This window comes from Nelumbo nucifera, chromosome 8, assembly GCF_055504915.1.
Source record: "Nelumbo nucifera cultivar China Antique chromosome 8, China Antique-T2T, whole genome shotgun sequence".
Taxonomy (NCBI): domain Eukaryota; kingdom Viridiplantae; phylum Streptophyta; class Magnoliopsida; order Proteales; family Nelumbonaceae; genus Nelumbo; species Nelumbo nucifera.
Genome location: NC_142656.1, coordinates 43,045,137 through 43,062,609, shown reverse-complemented (window position 1 = coordinate 43,062,609; position 17,473 = coordinate 43,045,137). Strand labels below are relative to the sequence as shown.

Sequence of the window (17,473 nt, the reverse complement as noted above, 5' to 3'; positions counted from 1 at the left end):
GACCTGTCATTGAAATTTGATCCACCTTTGTTGTTTCTTCAACGTTTTTGCAGTTATAGAGATAGGTTTAAGCTCGAACAAAGTGGATGACTTGTGATCAGATGCGGCATGCAATGATACCACCCTAAAATCATAACAGAATCAAATACCAAAATACAGGCTCTCTGAAAATTTTTTTTCACAGATAAACATCCTCAATCCCAGATTCAAAAATTAATCACCATTTGCTGAAACAAACCACACAAAAGTCTAAACAGAAACCAGGAAAAGGGAAGAATAACTAAAGCTAACAAACCGTTTAAAATGACAACAGTTTTGGTTTCGGTATTGCTCGTGGTAGGATTGGTAAGTAGTTGTTTGTGTGGTTAGTTGGGTTGGTTTTTGATGATCGGTATTCAATGGTGGTGCTGTTACACTTTTTCTTTTTACGGTAATATGAGTAGTGGCAGAGGTTTGATTTCTTTTGAACGTTGAAGCCAATCTATCTGTTCATTATCAATGGTGTAAGTTGTCATTACTACGGCTGAAGAAAAAACTTTCTCTGAGGTGATAGCAGAGATGGGTTTCCTGTTTCCATGGTTAGAGATTATGAAGAAGAAGAAGAAAAGAGAAGAAAATTTGGATTTTTAAAATAGTATAATTAAACAGTTGCTTGCCATCACATGCTAAAATGTCATGATGCACTAAGATACGTGTATTAGTTTTATTTTTAGGTGGTGTTTGGAACCAATTAATGTGGTTTCTTGAGAGGTGTTTTCTCAGAAAATTGTGTTGCATAGGCATGCTGTTTTCTCGGAAAAGGGAAAACATTTTTTCGGGTTTTATATTTGGTGCCATTGCTGTTAGGGGTGTCAATTGGACTGGATTTGGTCCAATCTGATCCGGTCCAATGTGAGTGTATTATAAATGGATCAGGTCTAATTCAATTGAATGTTTTGGACCAATTTGGATCGGTCCAATTCAATGTCTGGACCATTCAATCTGTTCAAATTCATTTTGATTTAGATTGGTTTCAACCTAAACTCAGTCCATTGACACATATATTCTTATCTTATATCAATGGACTAGATATTGGCTTAATCCAACCCTATCCAATATAAATTTATTATAGACGGACTAGGTCCAATCTAATCTAATAAATATTTTGGACCGGATTAGTCCAATCCAATATGTCTTGTTCATCTGTCCAATCTGTCCAAATTGATTTTGGACTGGACAGGTCCAATCCAAAATCAGTCCATTGACATCTTTAATTGTTGTTGCTGTCATATAGGCATTTTTCAGTTCCATGTCAGCATATTGTTAGCAACAGTAGAAAAAAAGCGAGAAAATATAGAAAAAGGGCATTTTCTCAAACAACACCTTTCCCCTTTCCAAAACATGATTTAAGAAAATGTTTTTCAGAAAAAAAATGGCACTGATGTGTCATCATTTTTAGAAAAAAGTACGTATTAATACCATACTTTAATATTATTAATACCATACTTAGAAAACCTGAGAATACTTTAATATTATTTAAACATAATTAAGCCATTTTAAAAACTCAGGGATAATTTAAATATTTAACCCTCTATATTAGAGTTTTTTTTAATTGATTCCTCTCATCATATATAATTTTTTTATAAATTTGTAGAGTTGAGAAAAGTGAGAGCTGGGAAAATCTATTACAATACTGTAGCATAGTGTCATAATTTTGTGGTTTGGTGCCGTACGTTCCAACTGATAGATTGTGGAGCCAATTGTCAATGATAGAGTACAGTGTGAGCATATCAGTGTTTGGTTTATTATTCTTTTTTTTTTTCTTTTCTTTAACTACCGTATACATATGAATATAATTATATGAAGTATATACAGCTAGGAACACACAATGGAGTGGATCACCGCCCAAATTAGACAAAACAGTACAGCTGACTATCTCCGGCGGCCATTTTTTGAATGCTGGGTTGGTTTGGTGGAGGAGTGGGAAGGAGAATAAAGGATACAACCATCAATCTAGGGTGGTGATGTTAAATATTGATCCACATGAGGGAGAGAGAGAATTCTAACAAAAATGCAGTTTTCTGGTAGCATATTTGTTAAAAATGTTGATTTTGTTTAAAAACCTCATATTTATATCTTAAGCATATGTGCTTTAACCTCTTAATATTTATTGTTTCATGCTTATTTTAATGTAAAACCAGAAAAAAATGCAGTTTCATGCTTATTTTAATGTAAAACTAGAGGTGTCAATTGGACTTCGAATGTGAGTCCACTTACAAATGAATTGGACCCAATCCAGTTTAAATCCAAAACAAACTAAATCCAATCCAATCCAAACCAAATAAAATATAAAAAAATAGAACATATAAAAAATTACAAATATATATATATTAATATGAAGAAAATCTAAAAATTATAAAACTATACCCTTGTGGCATTGAAAAAGCACTTTTGTATAGGTACTTTTATAAAAGCACTTCCATAGAAGTGCTTTTATAAAAGTCTTTTCGTAATTTTTTTTTTTATAAAAATACATCCATAAAAGTGCTTTATAAAAGTATTTTTATAAAAGTACTTCCATAAAAGTGTTTTCGTGTAAAAGTACTTTTGCAAAAGTGATTTCGTAAAAGTACTTTTGTAAAAGTGTTTCTATTAAAGTGTTTTTATAAAATTATTTCTACAAAAGTGCTTTCATAAAAGTACTTATGTAAAAATGATTTCGTAAAAGTACTTTTGTAAAAGTGCTTTCGTAAAAGTATTTTTGTAAAAGTGTTTTCGTAAAAGTGCTTTTCATAAGATTACTTTTATAAAAGTTTCTTTATAAAAGTGTTTTCGTAAAAGTGCTTTCATAAAAGTGATTTTACGCTGTCTTTAGTTTTGATCGATTTCAAATTAGAGAAGGATTTGGCCTCATGATCAGATTATTGGAAATTTGGTTTAGGTCCAATTCAGACCAATAAGAATATGAACCAATTTATTTTGGATTGGCCCAATCCAATAATTATAGTGGACTGTCTAAATCTGATTTGATAAGGTTTGGATTGGATTGGATCCAATTCAAAACCAGTCAATTGACACCCCTAGTAGTAGGTGTTTGGCATCAGTGCTGTTAACACAGAACGGTTCTGTGTATGTTTGAGCTGTAAGAACATTTTTTGCTTGCAAACGGTGCTGCCACATACACTGTTTTATAGGAAAACAGCACTGATGTTGTTTGGTACCAGTGCTGTAGAACCATTTTCAGCATTGGTCTATATTATCCAAAGTCCAAGATGATGTCACATCATTGTACCGGCAATGGACTATTTTCTAAGAAAACATTGAATTTGATGTTTCTTTGGACCATACTGTTCCAATTTCTAAGGCATGGTCTGGAGCAACGCTTTTTCTAGAAAAATGTACTAAACAAGACACCCATTTTCTGTCTGATGTAATGCCTATATAGCGTCATTTTCTCAGAAAACAGCATCAATGCCAAATACCACCTTAATAAAATGGGAACTGAATTTGTTATATATAATCCCAGTTTATTTTTTTTTTATATTTTTCAAAATAAAAAAATCAATAAATTCTAAAGGTTGAGAAGCAAAAGAGAGTAAACTGATATGCACAACTACATTATAAATAGATTTGCTGCGTGTAAATGGATCTTAATCCAACCAAATTATGCTTGATATGGGGAAACTGATTAAATAATCATGGAATTGATATTTATTTGTAAAGTTGGTTTGACTATTGCCACTTCACTAAAAGGTAAAAGACTAGAGGTTAGCATTTTACTGATGAAATTTCATTAACTAATCACAACTTCTACAAGAGGCCCTGATTAACCTAGGGCCCACCCATGAGTTATAACTCTAATGACAAACATACCCATCTCCGTGTATTGTCAATGGGACACACCTAACACCTAACACATGGTCGAATGATCTTGTGCAATTGCTCTAAAAAATTATAAGAGCAAAACAGATTTATTAAATAAATTAAGCTCTGCTTGGAAGTGGTTATTGAATATGAGTTTATCTTAATAAATGCTTATGAATGTTTGGTGAAAAAATGGTTCTTTCAAATGTTCATAATATAGGTATTTTGAAAATTATATGATGGGTCAAGATGGGCCAGCAACACAATCACTCTTTCAAAATGTACTTGAAGAAAAATCAAAATTTGAACTTATTCATAATGGGCTTATTTTCTGAAAAAGTGTTTATTCGGACTTAGTTCCCAAACACATACAGTGCTTATTGGTGTGATCTCAACACTACCAAACAGGGACTTATTAAAATTATCTTAGGAAGAAAGATATGGACAATTAATTCTGTATGATGTAAAACAGTCTGTATTCATCCATGTGCAGACAGAAACAAACTGTCATAAATCAAAAGCTGTTGTCATGCTTATCTTCTAAGATAAACTTTTTCAACATCAACCAAAAAGTCAGAGTCAAACTTTGATAATTATCATGGGAAATAAAAAAGAAGAATTATTATTATAATTCTGCTAGCTTTCGAGGGGAAGAAATTAAATTGCATCACCCATTAAAGCCGATTTATGCGTGGAACAAGCCAACTGATAACTAAAAATTTCTACCGACAGTGTGTGAGACTAAACCGGGTTGTTAGACCATGAGATTGGGCACTGACAGAAGAAGGGCTTCTGACTGCCCGGTTCATAGAAATGTTCTTTTGATCTAATCAATCTTGGATATATTAATACCTGCTACAAGGTTTATAAAATTGGACCGGACAGGGAACTATTTTACGAACCATTTTTGGGTCAAATGGTCCGATTATTCAGTTCAAACGAATGATTTATTCTGATTTTAAAAAATAAAAAATAAAAATAGCAAAAAACCAATGTCTAAGTCAATAATTCGACATTTTGATCACCTGGGTCATTGACCAAATCAACGATTTTTGATAAAAAAATGGTTTTAGGTAAAACGGAACCGATTACCTAACTGATTCTTAGGCTTTCGGGTCCGGTCGGGTTTTGAAAAGCATGCCTATTGTAACCTAAAATATTAATTTTTATAGATAATTTGGACCCAGTGAGCGAAATGGTTTTATATATGTTCGAGTTCGACCCCAGTCTAACCACATTGTCAACTACCATTAATTTGAGAATAACATCCAATTTTATTCACTCTCAGATCCTTTAGGCTGTGTGTGGTTAAATAGGAAAAGAAACTAAAAGAGAAAAAGAAAGTTGAGAAAAAACTAAAAATCAATAATAACCTTAAACACTAAAGCTATGTTTTCTGGAGTATCGATTTTCTCAATATGGTGCTGATGTATAAAAACAACTACTTTGGTTTTGATTTAGCAATGAGGAGGACGCATACCTAAAATATTTCAATAGTTCTGTGATCCGATAGCGATATAGAAATAATTATTTCAACTCAGCATCATTAATAATCCTCCTTACAAAGACACTTAGTGTTTGGCATACTTGAAGTGGTTGATGAATTGTAATGTTTATTGTTTTGCCTTTTAATGAACAAGTTCTTCAATTAATTTATCTACCAAAGAGCAAAGAAATAAATCATTAGCAACTTGGTGTTTTGAAATGTTGAAAATCATACATAAAAACTATAGTATTGGAAATTCCTTCTTGACTTAGTGGGCTACAATCCCAACAGTGGAACTTGAATATTTCATTTAAATTTTAGAAAATACATTTTTCAATGTAATATATGGTCTCAATTTTTTTTATCATTTTATTGTCAAATAAAGTTTATTATTCTCTAGCTGAATGAGTTTTACTAAAATATATTAAAAATAATAAAAGTTAGTCAATTTTGGATAACATAAGAAAAGGAACATTGATGACAATTAAGAAATAGAAAAAAGACTTGTTAATTAGAAATAATACAACAAAGCAATAAAAATAAAAGGCAAATTAGAATGTAATTATCAAAAAGGAAATCACTAATTACGAAATAAAATCATCAAGTTATAAAACAAGATCATCGAATTAATTGATGAATATACTTTAAATCCTCAATAATCAATGTATCCAATATATATTTTCGAAAAACAAAAAATGTATCCAATATATGAAAATTAAAGAACAGCTAACATTTCATTATTGTTCTTTTCTTGAAATCGTAATTTAATTGTTTATATCCAATGTTGTTGGACCAAGATCCAATTGTCAGACCATTCGGACCACAACCAAGTAGGCTTATTTCCAAGTTTTGAAAACCCTAGCTTTTATTTTTCTGATAAATTGATCATATATTTTTTATCCCCAAAGCGATCATCTTAAAACTTTATTATCCATTACCAAAAGAAAGAAAAAAGATTACAAGGATGTAGTGTGCCTTGCCCCTAACTAAGGTCCTGTTTGGTTTGCAGAAATAGGGGTCTGCAATCGAAATCAGAATGGTCCAATTCTAACTGTTTGGTTGGGCGGAATTTGAATCTCATTCTCATTCCTATTAGAATAGCATTCTCTCATTTGAGGGAATGGCCATTCCCTGCCCTTCCCTTGGTAATGAAATATCACTCCTGCTGATTCTAATTTTCATTCCTGATTTCTATGCAAACCAAATATACTCTGTATTTCAATTTCGATTCCAATTCCAAAAAGATTCTGATTCCAATACCAATTCTTATTCCAACTGCAAACCAAACAAACTCTAAGATACGAATAGCTTTCCTTTCAGACTCAACCCCTCCTCTTAGAGAGAGAACAAAAACAAGAAACAAACCAAACGAACTCTAAGATACGAATAGCTTTCCTCTCATACTCAACCCCTCCCCTTACAGAGAAAAAACAAAAACAAGAAACACAGGAGATACGCAAGCACTACACATCAACAAAATAAAACACAATCCAAAAAATAAGAAGCCATCACATTAACCAATACAAAGAGCTTCTTTCTACAGACATTATTAATATCTCCTCTTCCACATCCAAATTTATCAGAAGTCAACACACCTATTACCTTCACTTACATGTTGCCGAGAATAATTGCTACTTTTCTCATGACATGTGTTACGTTCCACAGAAAATGAGCATTTCCCATCATGGTTTCAACAAGCAAGGAGATAACACTTTCAATTTCAATCTCTCTAACTCCCCAGATAAATCAAAGATTTAGACCATCTTAGAGGACCATGAATTCAGCTTGGACAAAAGATATATGAAAGAGTATAAATACAAATATGTATAATACAAATATAATATTTAGAAATATGAAATAGAAGGTTTTATACCATACATATTTGTATTTATATATTTCTCATCATTGTTTTTAAAAAGACCTGGAAATGGAATCGTTCTAGTCATCAGTTTTTGGGTCGATAGTTCGGCTGTCCGATTCGAACGGATAGTCCATTCTGACAATAAAAATAAAAAAAATAAAAATCGACCATGTTGAATGGATCAACAGTTTGATCATCCGAATTAATGAATCATTGACTAATTCAATGGTTTTTAACTAAGAACAAAGTTTGGAGTAAAATGGAACTGGTTGCTTGGATGGTTCCATGGCTGAATGGTCTGACCATTCAGGTCAATGGCGGTTCAAAAACCATGCTTCTCATACTGAGTTCAATAGTTTAACAAAGCAATTAAAGCAATTACTGCCATCATAAGTTCTTAGAATACCCCCGACTCCCACCTGGACCCAGGTTTCCATGGCTTGCACTGTTTATATTCAACCTAAAATCACAAATTCTTGGATAATTCCACAAAACCCACTTAGAAGTCATAACAACTCCCCTCTTTCTAACAAGATCATCAACTGGAATGAAACCATACAGAAACTTCCACATAAAGAATAGGAATTTTACTAGAAGGCCTAGAACAAGAACATCTCTAAGGCCTCATTTGGCATTCCTTATTTTAAGGACTTATCTCCTTTTACAGTTAATAACTCAAAATTTTTAACTGCAAAAGGAGATAAGTCCTTAAAATAAGGAATGCCAAATTCTGCCTAAATCTAATTAGATCCCAATTAAGCAGAAGAAATCATGAAGGCCCCTTTTGTATTTTCATTCCAAATGAGTCGATACCTGTCAAACCCCAAACAACAATTTGATTGAATTGCAAACTGTTTAATGTGCACTGAGACTAAATTGATATTTTCAAAATACCACTCTCCATTTCCATGGAGAACCTATATTTGAATTGAAAATCTTTGATGTCTGAAACTTCCCCTTTACCTATTATCTAATGACTATTTATAAGAATCACATCCTTTAAATCCATCATCTCTTTAGAACTTGGAGCTTGAAGCTGCTCTATTGAGCAAAGGAATCAGGGTTGACTTGATATATTTGGAATGAATAAATTTAACCTGAATACTTTGAAACTCTTAAATAAGCCTTAAATCTAAAAGCATAAATAATATCAAACAAAGATCAAACGTCCAAACCCACTTCTTGGGTGGGTTTACAAATTTTTTACCAACTAACCTAATGCGATTTATTTCTAAAATTAGAACTCCCCGAAAGGAAATTGTTAAACATGATATGAATTTTATTTATTATTGTTTTGGGAGGATAAACAACACTAATAGCATAACTAGTCAGCTGTTCATTAAAAATAAAACTAGAGGATATTTCGTGAACCATTTGATTTTTAAAGAATTTCATAAATCAATTTTAAAAAACTTAAGGGTCAATTTGGTTCATAGCTGGGGTTAGAATCAGAATCGGAATGGTCTATTCCCATAGTCTGTTTGGTTCAAACAGAAATGAGAATGAGATTTGGAATCAGCAGGAATGGGATTTCATTCCTGAGGGGCAGGGAATGGCCATTCCCTCAAGTGGGAGAATGCCATTCTAGCAGAAATGGGAATAGGATTCTAATTCTACTCAACCAAACAGTTGGAATCAGAATAGCCATTCTGATTCCGATTCCGGACCCCTATTCCCATAAATCAAAAGGGGCCTTGCATTCTTATGTATTTTTCAGAGTATTCTTTCCCAATCAACAGGCTTTGAGACAATTCATGTGTTTCCATCGTATATTATTTAAAATTATAGCCTTAAGGTTCATCAAGCAAAAGCAAGAATAATGTACCTGACAAACAACTTCAGCCTTTTTACCCTTTTGAAAATTCTATTTTCTTATCTCAAATTCTCCTTTGTGGAATTGTGGTGTTACATTTCTATTTAGTTATCATGTAAGCATCATGTAGGCACTTGGTTTTACCAAACCAAAATCATGTTTGGTTGGACAGGTTCAAGTACAAATATTTATATCATTCTTTATATCGGGTTATGTTCAAGTATTACTTTGGGGCCTTGTTCGCTTTTTAATAAGTTACTTATCATCAGGTTATTTCTCAAATAAAGCTATTAAATGTGACATTTTTGTCTCATTAAAGTATTGGCAGCTTTCTCCCTGGTAGAAAAGTTATTTATACAACTAAGAGATGGACATCACTTACCCAGGCAAGTATCGTCCAAGAAAATAAATTTTCTCTGGTCCCTACATAAATCTGAAATAAGAACATAAAATTGACCAACTTTCCCCTTCAAAATCAAAAAAATGAATGCCCCCTACGTGTTTTATGTGGTGCCAATGAAACCACATAAAACACCTTGCTTTCTGAATTTTCATTTTCATGCTCTAAATCAAATACAAATATTGAGACCTAACTTACAACAATACCAAATTAAAACCATCTATATGATTGGGAAAAATCATTTAGGCTTATTGATTTGATGACAGCATAAGATAAACTAAATTGAATCCTAATCTTGTAAGATTCTTAATAATTACATATCTTGTATTCCAAGAGGTCCCTTAAAAGTAATGGGGTCAAGGAGAACTATCAGTGCTTCCTTCCTATCAATGATGAATGCATTGACTTTAAAAGGTCAGCACTATCAGTTATATATCTACCCCACTTACAGAAGATGGCAGACAAAAAATCAATATAAAGTAGACCTCTTATCTTCTCTGTCTAATCCACAATTCCCTATTCGCACTCATAATTTATCTTTTTCTTGGGTTAGAGTATTTACATCTCCACTTAGTTTCTTTAAATAATTAATTAATAAAAATCAAATTAAAGGTGACTACCCTCCACCGAGCAAACTTGAAGAGAAAGAATCAAAAGTAACTCTTTATTTAAGAAAAAGTAAAATTCGAGAATGAATCTACTGGTAACCTATGAGAAGTATTCATTAATTGCTGAATCCCCAATAGAAATATAACTTCAAGCATGTAAGCACATGCTGCCTTGTAACTACAAATGTATGGTTTGTATGGTTTGTATTTAGATATTGAAGGTGCATTTCTATAGGAGAGTAGGGATTTAACAACGGATCTTGGTAATAGACAACGAGCAGATCGTAACACAATAATATGGAAGACTATGGGGGTGCTCTGTAGTGTGGATGAAAAATTGAGTGATGTATTCTCAACTATACCACACCTGTAATGTGATTAAGAATTCGCCATGTCACAACATAATAGGTGTTTGTAGTGTGGAAAAAAATAGGTAGCCTGAACCACACCACACCAATATAGGCATTCTGCAAGGTGTGGTGTGGCTCAAGCCACACCTTATGTTTTGATTATATGTATCTTGGATACACTGTGAGATAATCTATGACATCGATCAAGAGTAATAGTTTTTGCTTTGTAAGTAAAATACAAATTAATTTAACAAGTGATCAATTTAACCATAGATAATACAAATTAATGAAAAAATAATAAATGTATTCAAAAAATTAATAATGACTAAAGAATTAAAAGTAATATAAAAAGATAAAACACACATAAGATAACTAATACTTATGATAAATAATTAATAAGATATCAATATAAAATTATTAAAATTAATAAACACCATAAAAAAGTAAAATTCCGACTTTTAATAACAATTGTAATGGTACGATAAATATTATTAATTAGATATAGGACAAATAATTAAAAATTATTGTTTAAATTAATATACATGCAAAGTACTATATATATAGGGAGAGAGGCCTGTGGCATGGTTGTGGCTACGAGATAATAGTGTGACCGATATTTTGGATTGTAACGTAATCCACACCACAAGATAGTGGATTTTAAACAACACCACGCCATAATAGAACCCATTAAAGTGGTGCGGTGTATTTTGAAACCCACTATCTCGTGGGTTCACTACAATACAGAACATTGCCTACATCATTTCTATAGTTTCACATCCATGTTGGGGGCAAACCTTTAAATATGGTAAAAGTGGCAAATGCTATTCTCATTGCATTAAACCCTAGAGGTTGTTTTATAATAGCTGAAATAGCTGAACTGAATGAGATTATTTTATCTTTTAGTGAATAAGTTTCTTAATAGTTGAAACAAAGTTAAGTTGATTATCATTTCTTCAGATTCTGAACTGTCATATTGCTTCGTTTTTCATTTAAAAAAATAGTTAAATAATAATATATTTCAATGGTATAGTCTATCCAACTTCAGCCACTTAAGCTGGTATCAAACAACCTACCTTACAGACTGTTTGGGAGGGCTGTAGCACAAGGGTTTCTGACTCTTCAAGGTGGGCCCTACATAAATTGGTGAAAATTCTGAAAATCAGCCTTTGAATGTCAATCAGTCATTTGATCTACTTTGAAGTCTGCTTCAGCCTCTTCAAATAACTTATCGAACATGCTTCAGAGCGGCCGAACTAACCTGAATTTTCAAGTCAGCCCCACAAACAGGGCCCTAGGCCCAAGCTTCTTTGGGCTTAGTATGGTAATGCTGAAATTACCTTAATATCTACCCACCCTGAATAATTAACAAATAACGGATAAAATGGAAATTCAGCAATACAGAAAAGCAAGCAAATAGATACAAAGATTCTGGACTACCCCAAGAAACAACCCTCTTTCCAAGTTACAAGGAATCTTTTCCTGAATTGATTATTAACTGGCAACAACTCCAATCATAATTAACATTTGCTCAAGAGATTAATCTGGATTTGGTCCAATCTTAATTAAGTAATTAACTAAGCTGCCCGCAATAAACGGGTAGCCGTGCCTTACTGTCCAAATAAAGTGTTGACTTTTTCAAGTAGGAAACGTGGCCACGCAACCCTAGACTACGGCTCGTACCTCCCAAGACATCATGCACACGTGTCAACAACCAGGTACATCCGTACGTCCTTTATTTCACTTTCACAATATAACGGTGATCTGCACAGCCCCTAACCTCATAAGTCACAGCTCTTCTCTCTCCTTCTTCTCCCTTTCTCTCTCGATCTCTCCATCTCTTTATCTCTATCTCCTTTCTCTCTCCCTCTTCAGTTGGTGGAGTTCTGTAAATCAGAAACCAGAAAGCAGAAACCATGATGTATGAACAGCATGTGAGGATGGAGTTAAGGAAATCCACGGAGCGGAGAAGACCAATCAAGGAAGAAAAGTTTGAGGTCGTCGATCTCAGCGGCATGTCTCTCGAGTCTCTCCCCAATCCGTCTCTGAATCTCGCCATGATCAGCAAGCTAGATATCTCCAACAATAATCTCGAGGTACCATTTTACCCATCCATCATCTGGGTCGTTCTTTGTTTCTGCCTTTCCGCTTATCTTATTCTTCAAACAAGCCTTCCGCTATCTATAGTTTCTGATTAGCCTTTGGGTTTCTATTTTGCTTAGGTTTTGGAGTTCTTTTTATCTTCCATATATCAAATTTAAATGCAGTAAAATGAGTCTCGGATTGTATAGTTTCTGGTTCTTCTTCTTCTTTTGAAATTATTCTTTCCCCTTGGCTTCATAAACTCTAAAGGTCATCCAATAATATTCTTTTATTTTTCTGTTGTCTTTTAACGTAAATTCAAGCATGACTGTTAGCAGAAAATCTTCGAAGCATGTCTCTTCTTCAGCTATCTTATTTTATTCCCAGATTTAACTTACCTATTTTTCTGAAATGTTAACAGAGCATTCCAGAGTCATTAACAGCGAGACTGCTGAACGTTGTCGTGTTAGACGTTCACTCAAACCAGCTTAAATCTCTCCCAAACTCGATCGGGTGTTTGTCCAAACTCAAGATCTTGAATATCTCTGGCAACCTTGTCGAATCCCTTCCTAAAACTATCGAGAATTGCAGGTGAGTCGTTTCTTCTTCTTATTCTTCTTCTTTTCGGTTTAATTAGTGAGAGTAAATGTTATTTATGTAATGGTAAAGCGTCATTGACGGGTGTATTAATTATATTTTAGTGGTCTGACCTACCACCTATCTAGTCGCTATACGTCAATCAGACGTGGAGCTTTCTTAAAGTGTAACCCCACGCGCAGGTTAGCCGAAGCCTCGTGAAAACGGTCTTCGACAAAAGCTCTAGAGTCTAGACGAAGACGGGGATCCATCCCAGGCCTCCGCCACTACCAGAAGCAGCTGGCCACTTTAACACGTTGAGCTTATAAGCTTATTTTCTCAGTAGTTTGGACTTAGGAACCGGCGTATGAAATAAGTCGAAGATCCGACGGTTAGGATAATCGGATTGGCCCATTAGTGTTTGACTTTGAGAACCTACATGTTTGCCACGTGGAAAATTGAGAAATCCCTTGAAGTTGAGTGATATAAATGGAAGTCCAATCAACGTATCAAACATTCAAACCTGCGCTCGCTTTGAACGCGGTGACTGCATGTGTGCCGCAGGTGTCCTTCGGCTCATTTTAGAATTAGCTCCACAACTTAAAGCAAGGGTATAAATGTAATTTTATTCAAAGTCACCGATAATCTTATCAAAATGTAATGGGTCCCACGGTCACTGGACTGATCTTAACATCTCACCAGTACAGTAGTATACAAATAGAATGGTTGAATGTTGATGGGTCGTCAATACTCAATACTCAATACTCAATATCTCAGTGGATACCCATCAAACGGTGTTGCTCTGGCCACGTCTTGGAACTTGGCATTTACAATAAAACGAAAGGATATTATGGTCATTTGGATTGATTTTATTTTTTTTCTCATGCAGGTCGCTAGAAGAACTGAACGCAAACTTCAACAAGTTGACCAAACTTCCTGACACGATTGGGTTTGAATTACTTAACCTTCAGAAGCTGAGGGTCAACTCAAACAAGCTAGCGTTTCTCCCTCACTCCACCTCCCATATGACCTCCCTGCGCATCCTAGACGCACGCCTGAACTGCCTCAGATCCCTCCCCGAAGGTATGGAGAACCTAATCAACCTCGAAGTGCTTAACGTGAGCCAGAATTTCCAGTACCTCGACAGCCTACCGTACTCCATAGGCCTCCTCTTGTCGCTCGTGGAATTGGACGCGAGCTACAACCAGATCACCACATTGCCGCCGTCGATCGGGTGCCTCAAGAAGCTCCAGAAGCTCAGAGTCGAAGGAAACCCGCTGGTTTCTCCGCCGATGGAGATCGTGGAGCAAAGCTTAGAAGCAGTGAAGGAGTACTTGAGCCAGAAGATGACTGGCGAGAGCCCCAGGAGTCCGATGAAGAAGAAGTCGTGGTTGGGGAAGCTGGTAAAATGTGGGACATTCAATGGGCCCATCCTCAGTGGGACCCGCGAGGAGAGGGAAGGGTTCATCATGTCCGATTATCGGTCCATCGACGGTCTGACTTCGCCCAGGTATATGGGGATGTTTTCACCGCGTCGTCTCTTCTCGCCCAGGAATTACTTTGCAAGGTGAAGAAACTGTTGAGGGCGTTTGAGTTTGTCATCTGTGACTTGTGAGGAATGGTTGGCTGCTGGTTCCTTAATTTAATGGTGTATTTCTCCTTTGAAAAACTACTCTATGGATATGTGTAGACCTATACCGTAGGTCTTTGGGATGATTGGGTGTTGTTATATACACTGTAAGTATGGTGAGTCTGGTGGGTCCTTTCTATTGGATGGTAGCAGAAGCAGCAAATATACTTTTTGCATGTCTCCCAGATGATGACCCATGAGCATGGGACCCATAAAAGGATTATCTTCCATGCCTAAAATGATTGATCATAAAATATAGACCATCCGATCTGGGTGTTCCATGTTTCTTTTCCTCTTATTTCAACGGTAAGATGTATGAAAAGCATATGGCTTGATCTTGACAATCAATTTTGGTATTTTACCATGAACATATTAACAGAAAAAAAGAGGTCATTAAACATTAGATAGTTTTGCGTAATGCGAGGCAGATTTGTCGGACTTGGACCGGATCGAATGGTCGGACCGTTCAGACCAGAAGTAGCAGTTTATTGGTTTTTTTTTTTCTTTTTTTTTTACTTTATAATTAAAAATAAATCAAACAGTTAATTCACCAGGAGATGTTAGTACTAGAATCGATGATATCATCATCGGGAGATATTCCTAATACAGGATGTACTGTGGGGCGTCCCTTGTGGAGCACAGATCTGAACTCATGAAGAATTTACATCCACACCCCACTAGGAGGCACCCCACAATGTCCCACAGCACATTCCTACCGTATATTGGGAATATCTCCCAATGATAATACTAGAATCAATGATATCATCATCGGGAGATGTTTCTAATACATGACGAGGATGTGCTGTGGGGCGCCCCACAATCTGAACTCTTAAATGAACGGTTACAACATTGAGAAGGGGAAGAAGTAGTCTTAAAGCACTACAGCAATGCAACATTAGGTTGAGCCGGGCTGAACCTTATCCAACCCAAGCCGTGCTTTAGTTAAGCTGATTGGGTCTTGATTTGTCAAGCTAAACCGACTCCAATACAGATTTTTAAAAAAACCATTTTATATCCTAGAGGATTAAATGGGTCATTTTCACTTTCAAAACATGATGGAAAGGCTATTTTCAGGCAAAAATAGAGGATATTAGAGATGCCTTTAATAGATTCTTAGACAATGAATAAAATAATAAAAGTATTTTTATGTGGCATTGCTCAAGCTTGAAATTTTCACTTTCATAAAGTTAATTAAGTAAATTTAATAATTACAATAATTAAGACAATTAAGCAATTAAATTACTTAAGGAATCTAAGTTAATTAAAATAAATTAAATAATCAAAGTGAATCGATCTAAATAAGTAAATTGAGCCAATTAAGAAAGGTTTTAAAAACCGACCAAAATGGAACCGTTTTGACTACCGGTTTTTAAGTCAATAGTTCAATCGTCTAGTTCGAACGGATAAGCCCATGATGTTTTTGAAAAGAAAAATAAAAACGGCTCAAAAGCCATTTATCTTATCGAATAGTTTAGTGGATCAACAACCATTCAGGTCAGCAATTCTTGAGCAAGTCAATATTTTTTTAGGGAAGTTCTGGGTTGGTTCCTAGGTTGAATGGTTCGACTACCTAAGTCAATTATGATTTTAAAACCATGTAATTAAGTAAATTAAGAAAATTAAGCTAAGAAAATAGAGTAATTAAATAATAAAATCTTATTAAGTTAAATAAGAAAATTAAGTTACTGTTAATTAAATAAATAAATTAATTAAAAAAATCAAGTAAATTAGTTCAATTAAGAAAATTAAGTAAATTAAGTAAATTAAGTGATTGTTAATTTACTATTGGTTACGCTCATTAAGTTAGTGTTTAAGTAATAATTTACTCTTAAGTTCTTAATTATTTACTATTAAATTAACACATTGTTAATTTAATGACTAATTTGAAAAACAAATCCTTGAAGTAACTTATTTCAAGGTTAATAATTTATTTTTTAAATAATAGACTTTTTAACATCTAAAGCGGCTTTTCAAACTTTAGGATCTAAAGTGTCATTTCCACATTAACTTCATCTATTTTTATCTTAAAGTGGCATTTCCATCATAGTTTGAGGGCAAAATGGTCCTTTTAATTCTTTAAGGTCTAAAATGTTTTTTTTTACAAATTTCATGGGTTTTAGAGCCAAAAATCCTATAGAGCAATGTCAAGTATATGCATTGGTTAAATTCATTCTCAATCATAATAGGGGGCCCACCAGAGGATATACTAAATACATGATTTTGAAACCTTATTAAAGGATAATTTTTTCTTTTGATAAATTATTAAAAGATGGGCCATATTATAGAGTTTATGTATGTGTACAACTGTACATAAATCCAAAGTCACATACCGAAGGTTTCAACTAAGGGTGTAACTTAGGAGAGCCATATCTAAGTCCACCCCAAACCAAACTAAGACTTTGCATTGATTAGTAGTATGGACTGTTATATCAGTGTATAACATCAAGAATCAAATTCTTTGATTTTGGAGAATCGAATTCCCCCAGGGTCGTTCTAGCATTGTATTAAATTGATGAGAGTAGAATTTATCATATTTTTATCTCTAATTATTCTGTCTTTTATATTGAATTAACACCTAATTTGACTCATATCTCTGTTCAAGGCATGAAAGAAGGCATCAGGAGCAAAGAAAGACAAATCGGATGATTTTTCACAATTTCGACATTGTTCAGTAATCTGGGCCTAACTCGCGTATCCGAACTCCGAATGGACTGATTCAGGATCCATTGGAAAGATAAGAGAAAAAGACACAACTTTAATGTTTTGGTCTTTCACAAATTCGGCCTGCATCGAAGTCAAATCCGGGCCCGAAGTCACAGCAATTTCA

General features: G+C 34.3%; 1 protein-coding gene across 1 annotated transcript; it reads left to right on the top strand.

Moving 5' to 3' along the window:
* Positions 1 to 12,130: 12,130 nt before the first annotated feature.
* LOC104611403 (plant intracellular Ras-group-related LRR protein 6) lies at positions 12,131 to 14,994 on the top strand. Its single transcript, XM_010278425.3, has 3 exons — positions 12,131 to 12,454; positions 12,862 to 13,031; positions 13,906 to 14,994. The coding sequence occupies exons 1-3, from the start codon at positions 12,275 to 12,277 to the stop codon at positions 14,585 to 14,587; spliced, it is 1,032 nt and encodes a 343-aa protein (XP_010276727.1). The 5' UTR covers positions 12,131 to 12,274; the 3' UTR covers positions 14,588 to 14,994.
* Positions 14,995 to 17,473: the final 2,479 nt, after the last annotated feature.